At 40.7% G+C, this 13583-nt stretch overlaps 3 protein-coding genes across 5 annotated transcripts in view; 1 reads left to right on the top strand and 2 right to left on the bottom strand.

The window, feature by feature from the left end:
* Positions 1 to 631: 631 nt before the first annotated feature.
* On the bottom strand, positions 632 to 4571 carry zdhhc24 (zinc finger DHHC-type containing 24). Its single transcript, XM_034883223.1, has 3 exons — positions 3984 to 4571; positions 2783 to 3060; positions 632 to 1947 (listed from the first exon to the last, which is right to left on the bottom strand). The coding sequence occupies exons 1-3, from the start codon at positions 4286 to 4288 to the stop codon at positions 1655 to 1657; spliced, it is 876 nt and encodes a 291-aa protein (XP_034739114.1). The 5' UTR covers positions 4289 to 4571; the 3' UTR covers positions 632 to 1654.
* Positions 4572 to 5540: 969 nt separating this feature from the next.
* LOC117951493 (protein starmaker-like) lies at positions 5541 to 9795 on the top strand. Of its 3 annotated transcripts, XM_034883211.1 has the most exons (11): positions 5541 to 5671; positions 5873 to 5932; positions 6023 to 6176; positions 6288 to 6371; positions 6721 to 6808; positions 6968 to 7501; positions 7623 to 7749; positions 8122 to 8946; positions 9019 to 9183; positions 9265 to 9299; positions 9396 to 9795. In XM_034883211.1, the coding sequence occupies exons 1-11, from the start codon at positions 5574 to 5576 to the stop codon at positions 9485 to 9487; spliced, it is 2262 nt and encodes a 753-aa protein (XP_034739102.1). In that variant the 5' UTR covers positions 5541 to 5573; the 3' UTR covers positions 9488 to 9795. The 3 variants fall into 3 exon arrangements, with proteins under 3 accessions (XP_034739102.1, XP_034739101.1, XP_034739100.1); XM_034883210.1 differs by having other exon boundaries at positions 6971 to 7501; positions 9265 to 9795; XM_034883209.1 differs by having other exon boundaries at positions 9265 to 9795.
* Positions 9796 to 9811: 16 nt separating this feature from the next.
* pola2 (polymerase (DNA directed), alpha 2) overlaps positions 9812 to 13583 on the bottom strand; it is a 7780-nt gene continuing 4008 nt past the window's right edge. Inside the window, exons 11-18 of the mRNA XM_034883212.1 lie at positions 12945 to 13063; positions 12729 to 12767; positions 12436 to 12509; positions 12235 to 12343; positions 11416 to 11522; positions 10724 to 10780; positions 10506 to 10632; positions 9812 to 10150 (exon numbers count right to left, since the gene is read on the bottom strand). Coding sequence (XP_034739103.1) covers positions 9998 to 10150; positions 10506 to 10632; positions 10724 to 10780; positions 11416 to 11522; positions 12235 to 12343; positions 12436 to 12509; positions 12729 to 12767; positions 12945 to 13063 — 785 coding nt within the window. The 3' untranslated portion in view covers positions 9812 to 9997. The remainder of the gene's footprint in view (positions 10151 to 10505; positions 10633 to 10723; positions 10781 to 11415; positions 11523 to 12234; positions 12344 to 12435; positions 12510 to 12728; positions 12768 to 12944; positions 13064 to 13583) is intronic.

Here is a 13583-nt window from a genome sequence, read left to right as displayed (position 1 = left end):
TCAAGCGTCAATGTTTTAAATAGTTTGAACTGCAGAAAATACAAAATACGAAATTCAAAATTTTACAACTCTACACACACACACACACACACACACACACACACACACACACACACACACACACACACACACACACACACACACACAATACAATAAATAAAAATAATTACATTAACGTTTTTTCAATGTTTCCATACTTCACTTGAAGCAATTTATTTAAACACTTTCGAATAGCAAAACCAAACATCAAACGATGTGGCCCAAATGATAGCGCACAAACAGGCAGACATAAACAATTAAAAAATCTTTTTAAAAAACGTTTTTTTTTTGCTGCAACGTAAATTCAGTGTAGACAAAAGCTCATGTCACAACAATGGCTGGTCATAAAATGTAGTTTATATATATGACTACATTTTATGACCAGATGAACTAAAATGATGCAAAAGTGTGCAAAAGAAGAGAAACTGTACCGAGGTAACATAAGTCCAGTTGGTGTCAGTTAGCTGTGTCCCAAACCCACACCATATACTAAATCAACGCAGGTTTTGAGTATGGAGTCTCTTCTACATACTGTAAACAGTGAGATTGAACAGTTCCAAGAACACAAAAATTACTATACATTTTTTTTAGAACATTTTCATTCTAGTGTGTCAAACGATTGTATAAAAAGGTAATGATTTCCCATGTACCCATTACAAAAACAGGATGTTCTAAAGATTAGTATACATTATATACTGTGTACAATTGGTATGTAGTAGGGAATTGGAACACAGCAGTCAAGTCAGTAACAACATCATGTTGTTACACTGTCAGTTTAGTTTGTAGTACATTACTGACAGAAACAGACAAGGTTATGGGAAATGTGAAAGTAGATTTTAAATGAAGTATTCACTAAATTGTGTCTGTGAATTGCAACATTAGATTTTACACCATGTGCAATTCTCTTGTAAACACCCTCTCAGTGCTCTCGTCGTCTCTCTTGGTGCAACAAATTTTACAATAAAAAGCTCTGTGTAATAAACTCAGCTGGAGCTCAGGAGTGGATGTAGATAAGTGGAACACACGTCATGATCCGAGCAGCTAACGCACAGCTGCGGATTTAGAATCCTGTGGGATATTGAGGAACAGTGCAAGCCAAATTTGTATGACCTTAGGCAAAATAATCAGTACAAGAAAAGTCCATTTAAGTTGTCATCCCAAGAGGATGACTGCCCAGGAGTCGTAGTCTGTAGTTGCGTGTGCTTGTTAACAAGGATTTTAAAATCATACATTTTTCACGATCAATAAAATACATTCCAGTTTCAGTGTTGTTTACATATATTTTCAGGGCACAATATTCCTGTGGTACAATGCTAATTTATGTGTTAATACTCTGAGGCAATGAGTGTACAGTACAGATTACTTTTAAGTCAAAGTCAATATACCTTCCAGAGTAGACCCATCATTTCTTTGTCTCAGCACAGGTAAACACTACGGAGATAATACCGGTAGACAGTTACACCCAATAACATCATAAACACCCACACACCGGCTACTTCCCATCCCAAGCCTCTTCTTGAACTGAGGTGATTTTCCCTGCTGCTGCTCCCGATAACATAAACCATCACCACTAAAGCAAGGACATGCGACCTGTTCCTATTCAGATCTTCAGCTGTCACCGGGTGGGTTCCAGCGATCCTGTGACCTGGAAGTTTATCCCGTCTCCAGGGACAGGTGACGGGAGGAGTGGACAAAGCCAGCAGAGGTACCAGCGAAGGCCCAGAGCGTGGCGCAGGTTGCCCAGGAGCCCGAGGTTGTAGGGTCGGCGTGTCGAATACCACTCCCTTGTGGTTTGACCCCGAAACATAAGGTAGAGATGGAAGAAGAAGAAGGCGGACACCAGGAGAAAGCCCACCACGCATGTGTCAGCGATGAAGGCAAAGGCAAAGGCACGTGCTGAGACTTGGCCTGGGGAGAGAAGGGATAGCAGCACTTATTAAAGTCCAGTCAGTGAAAGAAATCAAAGCTTCGCTTAAATTTGCACGTGAAATAGATTTGGTTACATTCCCGGGATCCATTGTACAAAAAACAACTGAACTGATGTTGGACGAGCATACGTAAACCATATGCTGCACTAAAGTTAAAGAAAGCTTTGGGGAAAGTAACCTTTGATGTTGTACATTTTTTTGCATTCTTTACTACCCCCCAATTCAGCTCTTAAAGTGTCAGCCAAATGTATTTATGAATGCAACTTTCCCTGTAGACCACTGTGGGTGGTTAATGGGACACTTTGGCCAGTGCTTTCTCTCATGGGAGTTCTGGCCGATGAAAGTAGAGCAGACAAGAACTTATTGAAGTAGGCAGCACAAAACATCTTCTATCCATCTGTCCATCCTGGAGGAGGGATCCCTCATCTTTTGCTTTTCCCTGGGGATTTTTCATTTTCCTCACTCTACTTTGGGGGGATTTTTTTCCTTATCTAAATTTAGGATTTAAGGATGCTGTGCAGATTTTAAAGCCAATTAGGGCAAAATTGTGATATTGGACTTTTTAAGTTAAATTGAATTGACTTAAAGCAATGGCATTTGCTATGATATAAGTGTTTGTGAAGTCACATTTAAATAGTTTTTAAAACCATTGAAATTATCATAAAATTAAAAGTTTAGTATATATAAGTCGATCTTTGAGGTGCAAAAATTACAAAAAAATGAGTGTGTACAGAATAAGTAACAGTGGTAAGTGCCACAGCTACAAGGAATAGACGGTAAAATTGAATACCAATATGGGACAAACCAGATCCTACCTGAAACTAGCATGATCCAGGGTATGAGCAGCAGCAGAACGCTGTGCATAGTCACACCCTCCTTCAATATGATGATGAAGACCTCTGCATTCATCAGAGTGGCGTACAGGAGCCCCGACCACATAAAAAACAAGCAGCACAGGAAGTAGCGGTAGTTACGGAAGCCCACACACTGGCCAAAAAAGACGCAGTGGTGATCCCGCCGCAGAACGCACACTTTGCAGTCGTAGCAATGGGAGCAGCGAGGAGGAGTATGTGTCTCGCATGTATAGCAGTACCTGTGTGGGAAAAAAGAGAGAAAATACTGTTATTTACAGTCAGAGATTCTCCTAAACAACATTTACCTCGGCACAGTTCTGGACAGCCAGGTGAGCTTCTATAAAAATAGAGTATACTTTCTATCTATTGAAGCAGTCCTTCATCCAAAGTGCCATCATAATTCTTAACTCACCAAAGTGACTGATGATGTTTAACCCTTGTGTTGTCCTTGGGTCAAATTGACCAGTTTCAAAGTGTTTTATATCAGAAATATGGATTCTTTTAACCAAATTGCCCCAAAATAACATGGATGATTCCATTCAACATTCAAGTAAAATTAATGATTACTTTTGTTGAATTTTTGGGGTATTTTATTTAATATTCATCTTTTAAAAACAGTATCCAGACTAAACTTTGACATATACCCATCTGCGATCCACCCAACATCTTCTGATCTTAACTATTAGTCAAAATAATTCATAATTTCTGCCTTCTTAACTAAAACCTTATGCATAATTGGATTTAAACGAGGTTTGATGACCATGAATTCCAAGAACAAGTGTAAAACCTAAAATGAAACCAGCACAGTTTTTTTTTTAAGCGCCAAAAGCAAGGCAAAAAGTGACAAATAAATCAGAAAAAGCGACAAAAACATCAGAAAAACACAAACAAAATGTTAATTTTCAATTTTGACCTGGAAGGACAAGTTCATGGTTAACGGGAAGACAACACAAGGGTTAAACCAAAGACATGGACATGTACTGCAATGTGTAATATGATCTATGGGTTTGTTTTAATGTTTAGCGTTGTCACTTGTGCACTTGGTGAGCCAAAGACAAATGTCCACCCTGGTGGAGAATAATGATACGTTCATTTCAGTAGACAGAGGTGTCCACATCTTTTTTTGTCATGTTTTATCGGTATGCTGCTGCTCCTTCCTTACCTCCACCCCTGGCCCATGCCCTGTCCTCCCAGGAACACTCCCTTTATGCTGGGGCTGGTTCTGAGGAAGAGCAGGGCGTTCCAGCAGATGTTTCCCAGCATGAAGTACTGAGCCAGCAGGTGGACCGCTTTCCACCAGGCGGACCACACCGTCTTGTTCTGGTCCACCTCCAGCGAAGGCTCGACCAGCACCAGGTAGCTCACCTCCCCGGTGATTGAAAAGACCAGGAATGTGTTGAGGACCACAGGGAGGTGGCGACACACCCTGTCAACCCTGAAAAACACCCGACTCGCAAAACTGGTCATGTTTCCTGCCTGTCCACCTCTCTTTGATGGCTCAAAAGGGCGAGGACGGATTTGACGGACGCACTGTAGTAACCGTTGGTTAGCTTAGTTAACCCTATGAGTTAACCTATTAACCGCTCTGTTGGTTTTCTTTTTGAGGTTGAATTTACCGCATGGTATCAATTATAATTAAGTATGAAACTTTCGGACAAATTAAACATCCCTACCACGATCCGCTGGTGGCATGGCTATAGTGGCTGGTGGTGGACGGTGTGTAATGAAGCTTCTTCTAAAACGTGTGACATGAAAATACTTCCGCGGTGCAACAACCTACTGTGGTTCCGCTCTGGGGGAACGATCGTGTTCCCCTTTGAAACAGATTAAAATAAGTAATGTAGATTTTCATTGTGGTTGTGCAAGACAGGTTTATTATAAATTAGATATTATGACATAACATTAATTTATGTAATTATACTTTGCCTATTTGTGTTTAAATTGCATACATACCCCCTGCGCATACATACCCCCTGCTCAGCCTGCAGCTGTTTCACCTGTTCTGCTCAGTGTATTTGTGTTTGAAGGGAAACATAAGAAACTTTAAAGAAACACGAAAAAAAAGAAGAAATCTATTCCCACCACCTAACCAGAATCCACTTATGGGCTCTGCCATTTCAATCCCTAAGGAGGATATTGCTTTGATACCACATTAATGCAATAGCTAAAATAGGTTTATCCATGAGGCAGTGATAGAAAATCTGGGGGCCCTTAATAATACCTCTTCTGTGATGCTCTTAAATAATACAGAATTGCTGTTTTATTATAAGTGAAGATGCTCAGATGGCAGGACAGGGATGTTTTCTGCACTCCTGCGATGAGGTAGAATTTAGTTCTGAATAAAGTTGCAATGAAGTGTCATATCAATGGGTTTCAATATATTTGTAAATACTGATTAATGGGACACTTTGACCAGACCTGTATGTACAGTAAGTGAATGTTTCAATAACTTTGTTATTTTTGTGGCATTGATAAACTCTGCAAAGTTTTAGAGTACAATCTGCAATGCCTTTTTTCTTTTAAATCTTTTTTTTATTTATTTTTATTGCTGCTGACCTGATTTACAGCATAATTTCAATGTGTTAATACAATGACAATAAAGTTTCAAGAATCTAAAACTTTCATTACTGTTTACCCCATTATCCCACCTATTTGTGAATGGGCAGCATTTCTCCTGTCCTTCCCCCTCCCCCCCTCCAAAGCACAGACCTTAATCCATGATAATCTCTCCATCCACTGAACGCCGGCAGTCATGGCTGCATCCAGGGAGAATATACTGTCTCTTGGACATCTGACAGGCACAGAAAGAAACACCTTCACAAAACAAAGAGAGCAGAGTCTAAAAAAAAGGTAAGATCTTTGAATGCTGCCATGAGTTTTTTTAAACAGTAAAACAATAATACAATAGACTAAATAGACTATTAATACTGAGGTACTAACATAGACTGTATGGGTACTTAAGAGGGAGCCTATACTGTGTGTGTGTGTGTGTGTGTGTGTCACAGGTTAAGATGCTGCATTATGGTGCACTTATGTCTCTTCATCTCACAGTGTCAACAGGCCTATACTGTTGCAAGCAGACCTTTTAACTCCTCAGAGTCATCATCAGCTGTAAGTGCAACATACAAAAGGCATGTGCATCATAGTATATGTTGGTGTAAATGTTGTGAATCTCTGACGCTGTGTGTGCGTTGACTGTAGCGAGGTAATGCATCTGCAGCAGCGCTGGCAGGAGCTGAAGGAGAGAGAGCTTACAGCTCAAAAACACAACAGGCTGCTACTGCAGCAGTTTGACGAAGCCCAGGACACACTGAGCGAGATGATAACTCTCACGGCTGCCATGAAAACTATTCGGGTGCACAGACACAAACACATCAAACAATTCCCATCTGTATATCTATCTGTGGACCCCTGCCACATTGAAGCTCTGGGGCTAAATCTTCTTCTTGACCTTTGACCCCTTCAGAAGGAGTATGAACGGTACTTGGAGGAGAGCTCCCCCCGCTGGCAGCAGCAGCTCGAGGAGAAAACACAGGCTGCTTGGAGGAAGGTACAAGTAATTAAGAGTCACAATTCACAAAGTTTGTGGCCAAAGCATACAGCTGGTTCTTTCATTTTAAGAGAGCCATCAAAAATATACAAAAAAGGATGTATAAAATTCATCCTTTAAACTCTCTTCATACAATCAAAAAAGGGTTAACTGAACAACTACAAAACTAGAGGATGTGCAATACAACAGCACTTTCCACTCTGCCTCTTAATCATAATCATTGTAACCGTTTCTACCTCAATCTGCCGGATGTAAAGAGTACATGTTTTTATACATGTAAAAGGCATTTCTGTTGACCTTTTGCTGCATGCTTAGCAACTCAAAATGTGTCAAAACGTTTCTTTAACAGAGGATGGACGAGTATTTGAGGTCACGTCTAAAGAACACAGAGGACCAAGTGACAAAGTCCTCTGTAGATCGACCTTCATTTTCCCACGGTGTGTCCTCCTCTTCACTCACACTTGAAAAAAATTACACTTACAACAATACAAAAATTACAAGAATATTAATTTTTTGTGACTCACTGTTACTCTTCAATGTTAATGTTGTGTTCCAGAGACACATACAAACGCTTACGTAATAAGTATCTTTGTTAGCAGGCCCTTCCACAATGCCAAAAGAAGTTGCCGTACCTCCAAAGCACTACAGCCAAAATAGCCCCAACCAAGATGGCTCCCCTCATCTCCCCTATATGCAGTCTTCCAGGCAGACATTCCCTCAATCCCAGACGGCTAGGCTTCATATCGGAGCGCCCTATCAACCTCAGGGATCTTCTCACGTCCCTCCATCGTTCCTCTCACCACGTATCTTCCCACATCCTCACTCATTCCAGCTCGACCATCTCGCCTCCACACTTGGTCATCACCACCCCGGCCCCAGGCAAAACCCTCCAGGCTGGGCTTCCCTGCAGCCAAACTACCACTGGTCCTGGGCTGCTGGTGCGGCTGGGATCCCTTCAGGTTCTGAGCCTCTGTGGGGTCAGCTGTACATGGAGGAGCCTCCTTCTGAGACAGCGGTGGCGCAGGCGGGGGGGGAGGAAGCTGACACAAGCCGAGCACCGAGCTCAAAGAGAGAGAGAAGTGGTGGAGACAGGAGCAGTCATGCGTCCCAGGAGCTGGACATCAAACCAGGTGCGAAAGGAAAATGTGAAAAGTTGAACTTATATATCTTATCTTATGCAGTTATCTTCCTCCGTAGATATTTTCAGTCACCTCAATCTGATGTCGGAAAAAATGTCATTTTTGTGTCCAGTCCGTCTGTCAGATGGCCATGCAGAGAGCAGTGAGAGCAGTCCGGTGAGAGAGAAGAGGAAGAAGAAGCAGAACAGAGGAAGATCACAGTGTTCCTCCTCAGACAGAGAAAGATGCAGCTCTCAGAAGTAAGTAATATTCTCTCTACATATTGTCTATAATATGTAAAACAACTAGCTTTAAAGTATCGGACTTTGGGAGAATTACAACAGTTGATTCCTTGAACTATGAGAGAATTACTTTCTTTCCTACACACATTTATATCAGTAATTAACTGTGATAGACTCAAAAAGAGAAGAGAGTACAAGCACAGCATACCTCAACCTCAACCTCAGTTTCTGGTCTTGAAGAGGTAAAACATAGCAACTTTTCACAAAAAAAAAAAGAAAATACTCCAACTCTGAGCGGGGGGGGGGGGGGTTCTGGGTACAAAACAAATTCCCTTATACACTAACTTCTTATACTTATTCTACATGTTTTTCAACCATTGATCATTTAAGGTCATCTACGACTTCCAGTGGCATCGTCATTGCTGCGGTCACTGTGGCCCAAAGCTCAGAAAGTGACGACTCATCAGTAAAAGGCAGAACCAGCACTAGTAGGGGGATGAGGAGAAGTGGGGGGCTTGCTGCTGAATCACCAAGGGCTGAGAAGGTAGCAAAGGGAAGCAAGGGAGTTGACTCAGGGAGTCACAAAGAAGAGAGTCAATGTACTAGTGAGGAGTTACAGAATCAACTTGAGGAGTCCAGAAGTGAAAACGTGGGTAATCAAAGTCCTGACGACAAATCTGAGAACTATAGAGAGGAGTCTGAATCCCGGAGAGAGAAGCAATCAGGAAGCGTTAGTATAAAGATTGAAAAAGGAGGTGGAGCTGAAATGGAAGAGCAGAGTAGCAGTTCTGAACACAGCAGTGGAAGAGAAAAGGATGAGGAAGATCTAGGAGATGACAGTGACGCTGAAGAAAAAGAGAAGAATCAGACAGATGTAGAGAAAGCGAAGAGAGATGTGGAGGATGATGATGACGCTTCTGAAAGAAAGAATAAATCAGAGGAAGAAGAGGAGACAGAGGACCAGGATGAAGAGTCACAGGAAGAGGGTAATCGTAAAGAAAAACTGTCCGACAGGTTGACGAATGAAGATGGGGAGAACACACAACAGGGTTCTGCATCTTCTCAGGATGAAGAGGTGGACGAGGACCAGAGTGAAGAAGGTGAGGACAACACGGAAGAAGGAGAGTCAGATGAAGAGGAGCAGAGAAGAGACAAAACAGGAGAAGCTGAGAAGGAAAGAGATTCAGAAGACAGTATCATCTCACCACAAGACAAGTAAGATGATTAACTAATTAAATGATCTTAATCACAAACGACAGCATCTGAACTGTAAGCAATTTGTTTCAGATCTAAAAAGATACACACGATTGCCGAGGAGGCAAGTGATGATGATGATGATGATGAGGTGGAGGAGGAGGGGGGGAGTAAAATGGGATCCTCCGACGATGGCTCGAATGACTCCAGTGACGATGTCGAGCATCTGCTTGCACCTCAACAATCACAGAAAAAAAAGTGAGTTCTGATTTTACTTTGCTTAAGTAAAAATACTACACCCAGAAATTAGCATCTCACTTTTTTATTGTGCGTTTTCAGAGAAAAGGACCTGAGAGCTGATGTGACACCCAAAGGTACAGTTTCTGCAGTCTTTACAATTAAAAGACGGATCATCTACCAAAAAAAACACCTCTTTTTGAAAATGTTGATCGGTTTCATTTCTTTTCCAGCAATTTGTGAAGTGGAGATTTTCCAAGTGGACAAATCAACAAAATTGGATCACCGAAGTGACTCTGATGAATTTGACGACTTTTATGGCTAAACGTGTTTTCTCTCAACTGCCAAAGCTTTACCTCACAATTTAGTTACATTTGAGAATTATATTTAAACTACTTATGTTTATGGTTTTGTTTTCTGTTCGATTAGAGATGGATCTCTAAATGTTTCACTATTACCCACCCATTACTCTACTGCATTAAACTGCTTTATATACATATTAAGAAATTATTTTTGGACTACAATTTGAAGTATGAAAGAAAAAGGATTTTTCAGCAGGTTTCTTTCACTTTCAATCAGAGGCATACAAAACAGATATAATGTCATGACAAACAGTAGATGTGAGAGAAGAGTTCAAAAAAACATTACAAAGAGTGACAATAATTTATTGAAGAGAGATTGTTATTGCTGTTGTGTCTGTGTGACTGATATTCCACCAAACAGACACGTTTGCCATATAAAAATACACCAGATGCTTTCAACAGTACAGCAAAGCTTTTTGTTTACATATTTTACACACAGCGTTCAAAAGCAGCATCCGATTATGGATTTCCTTTCAGATTTTCACCACCTGAGCAGCCAGACAGGGGCTCACTCTCCTCCCGTTGTCTGATGCGGCGCTGCGTTGAATGAGCAACCTGCTGTAGGTCCCACCCACCTGGCCTTTGGTCAGCCGTCCAGGATTGACACATACACAGCCGATCACATCCTGAACGCAGTGCGAGAGGAGGTTTTAAAAGACATAATGTATATAAACTAATCCCAACAGAAAACTGCCCATCTTAAATGTATTGCCTTTAGTGACATTTTTAAATCATTTTTCTTTTCGAGAATTGTTAATAGATAAATGCATTCTTTCCAGAAGTCAACATGATGTTTAAATTGTTTCTTTGACATATTATATTATTATATTAACTTAAAATGGTGTGGTCTGTTTTTGTATTATGAAACTGAACTCATAGCTGTACTTTTCATATTGTCAATGGATTAAATGGACTGATTAGCCCTTAACCAATACCTAGACTAGATGTATGTGTAGAGGATGTGAAACACGAGTTCTGTACCTTTACAAAGTAACGCAGCTCAGAGGGAATAATGAGGACGTCGGGGGTCAGCGGCATCTGCCCAAAACTCTGGAACTTCTCATAATCCATGTTCACCTCCTCTACAGGCGGGTACAGTGGGTAGTAACTGGAGGGGAAAAACACAAGCATGGGCGTGTATTAATGTTGTAGCATCTTTAAAACTAGAAAGAACAAGTGAAGTCTTTTAGGACTCATACCTCCGCTGGGTCAGCATGTGTTTCAGTATGCGAGAAAATCTGTCTGATCCAGTGCCGCTGCAACACAAGACATTACAATTTTTAACATAACACCATACAATGATGCCATTCATTGAAATATATATTCAATATTATTAAATACTGCTTCTAGTGTTTGAGGAGAAATCCAGAGTGTGGCAGAGAGTTTTGTTCATGTGAATAATGGAACAAAACGTAAGAATCACACAAAGTTCTTTAAGACATTTTCCTCTCAAATTCCTTTCCAACCAAGCTCCATTGTTGGATATAGGTAGAGCTGGGCAATGTATCGATATTGTATCAATATTGTGATATCAAGACTAGATATTGTCTTGGATTAGGGATATTGTAATATGGCATTAGTGTTGTCTTTTCCTGGTTTTAAAGACTGCATTACAGGAAAGTGATGTCATTTTCTGATTTTACAAGACTGCTGGTAAGATAAGAAAAATTTTCTTTTATTTGCATTTACCAGCTTAGTCATTATATCCACATTACTGATGATTATTTATCAAAAATCTCATTGTGTAAATATTTTGTAAAAGCACCAATAATCCACACAACAATATCTTTGCGGTATCAACATTTGGTCAAAAATATTTTGATATTAGATTTTCTCCATATCGCCCAGCCCTTGATGTAGGTATGTGAAAATTAATTTAAATCTTCCCCACCAGCTGATCTCCTCTGCGCCCATGTGGAACAGGATGTCAGTGGACGTCAAACCAAAGGTCACACCGTCGATCAGCAGGGTACAGGGATCAGGTACCAGGGTGACACGCTGCAGAGTAGGAAGAAAAACACTGTATAAGACTGACATATGCATTAAAGTAATCATTCTAATCTTGTTGAAAATAAGTCTTAAAAAGAGTTGTTGCTAGCTGACCTACTTTAAAGGTCCCATGACATGGTGCTCTTTGGATGCAGACCTTAGTGGTCCCCTAATACTGTATCTGAAGTCTCTTTCCCAAAATTCAGCCTTTGTGCAGAATTACAGCCACTAGAGTCAGTCCCACAATGAGCTCTGTATGTGCCATTTCTGAGTCTGTAACTTATGAGGAGAAAGGGGGGGGGGGGGGCTTCACCAACTGCCACTTTGCTCATTTGAAAGCCATGATGTCTCTTTCTCATGGGTGGGCCAAATTATCTGTGAGGGCAAACCTCACAAGGGGCAAGAATCCAGATAGGCCCATCTGAGCTTTCATTTTCACAGAAGGCAGAGCAGGATACCCAGGTTTACACTTATCACCATTTCTAGCCACTGGGGGACCATAGGCATGTTAATGTTAAAATAAACCTTATAAAAGTAAAATGTTCATGCCATGGGACTTTTAAGAGCAGCAACTCATTAAACCTACAGTTTAATGCTATGCTGTTACAATGAGGCTTTCCATTGATTGCTCACAATCTTGTCGCATGTGCTCATCAGCAAGCAAGAAACACTTGTTTAGTTTAAGTGTACAATCCCACACTCAGGTCTTTGTGTCTCTGACCTGGGCCTGGTCCTTGCTGAGGTTGGGCAGGGTGAAGGGAGGCTGCGGGTAGATGAAATGATGGTGGATGTCCCTCTGGGAGGGCACAAACACAAGGCGACAGCCAACACTGGATAAAAGAAGAAAAAAAAGGTCTTTAAGGTCCGCAGAAGCTTAAATAATGGAATCATAGTATCAAAGTAAGGGAGATATGAGACACACCTTTTGGTGCCATCCACAATGCTTTCCATACATCTTGAGAAGATAGCGTCAAATGTCTCGGTCACCTGAGCTTTCTGTTTGAGAAACAGACAGAAATAGAGATGGACACATCAATTCATGATCAATCAAATCGATTTGAACAAAAGTAACTAATATGTTGACCAAACGGAATTCACATTGCAATGTATTGACTTTGAGTGTTCAAATCAGATTGTTCTAAAAGGCAAAACGTTGGATCGAGGAGCAGTGGGTATTCTGGTATAAAGACACAAAATTACTACTGTTAGATGTACCTCAATTTGTTCATGCCTGGAATCCACAAACGGCCCGAGCTGGAGAAGAGAAAGAAGCCAAATCACAACTGAGTTACTGTAAGCTACTAAACTGTGACAGAAAAAAAAGATATAAGCATTTTGTTCATCTTGCAACATACAGTATGTATGTATGTATAGTCCATCTGCATGTAGAAGAAATGCTCATTGTGATAAAGAAAAAAAGAGTAATTATACCAGCAGGCAGACATCAGGACGATCCCTCACAATGACACTGATTAGGTCCAGCAGAGGGTCAAAGGTCAGGCTGTCGGAGGGAGTGTACGGTCCGCATGCCACCAGTACGGTCATGGGCTCTGCAACCGCACAACATGACCGGTTAGTATGCAATGTATTTACAAAAGGGACAAAGCACTAAAACTAACTTTGACAAAAAACGACTGCAGTCACTCCAGATATTGTAGTTGTTTTGGAGAGAGGTCAATGGCCGTCTTTTGAAGTGGGTTTACTGGTAAAACACCCTTGAAAGTGTAAGATGTCTTTATATAAGAAATTTTCATTAATTCATTCAAACCTTTATTTAACCAGGATAAAAAAACTCCTTGAGATTAAAAATCTCTTTTACAAGAGTGTCCTGGCAAGTGACAGCAGCACGTTTCAAATAGACAGACAATTACATGTAAATACATAAACATACTTTCACTCATATTCAGACAACAGTATCATCATAAAAACCTTTTGAAATATTTAAGAAGGCAGAAGTGACGCCATCTACTTGCACACATTGTGTTCTCCCTAATAGATAACTGTTAAACCATCCCACTGCTGGTTCTGATAGTCCAATAGAGGTGAGTATCTGAAGGAGAATTTTATGGT

This window comes from Etheostoma cragini, chromosome 10 (genome assembly GCF_013103735.1).
Source record: "Etheostoma cragini isolate CJK2018 chromosome 10, CSU_Ecrag_1.0, whole genome shotgun sequence".
In the NCBI taxonomy this organism is placed as follows: Eukaryota; Metazoa; Chordata; class Actinopteri; order Perciformes; family Percidae; genus Etheostoma; species Etheostoma cragini.
The sequence above is the reverse complement of the archived record's forward strand: the minus strand, read 5'-3'. Positions and strand labels throughout refer to the sequence as shown.

Coding starts and splice junctions, on each gene's coding strand:
- zdhhc24 (XM_034883223.1), bottom strand. CDS start 4,288: ATGACCAGTTTTGCGAGTCGGGTGTTTTTCAGGGTTGACAGGGTGTGT. Junction 3,061..3,983: donor GGCATGGGCCAGGGGTGGAG/GTAAGGAAGGAG, acceptor TTTCCCACACAG/GTACTGCTATACATGCGAGA. Junction 1,948..2,782: donor CTGGATCATGCTAGTTTCAG/GTAGGATCTGGT, acceptor TTCTCTCCCCAG/GCCAAGTCTCAGCACGTGCC.
- LOC117951493 (XM_034883209.1), top strand. CDS start 5,574: ATGGCTGCATCCAGGGAGAATATACTGTCTCTTGGACATCTGACAGGC. Junction 7,750..8,121: donor GAAAGATGCAGCTCTCAGAA/GTAAGTAATATT, acceptor TGATCATTTAAG/GTCATCTACGACTTCCAGTG. Junction 9,184..9,264: donor CAACAATCACAGAAAAAAAA/GTGAGTTCTGAT, acceptor GTGCGTTTTCAG/AGAAAAGGACCTGAGAGCTG.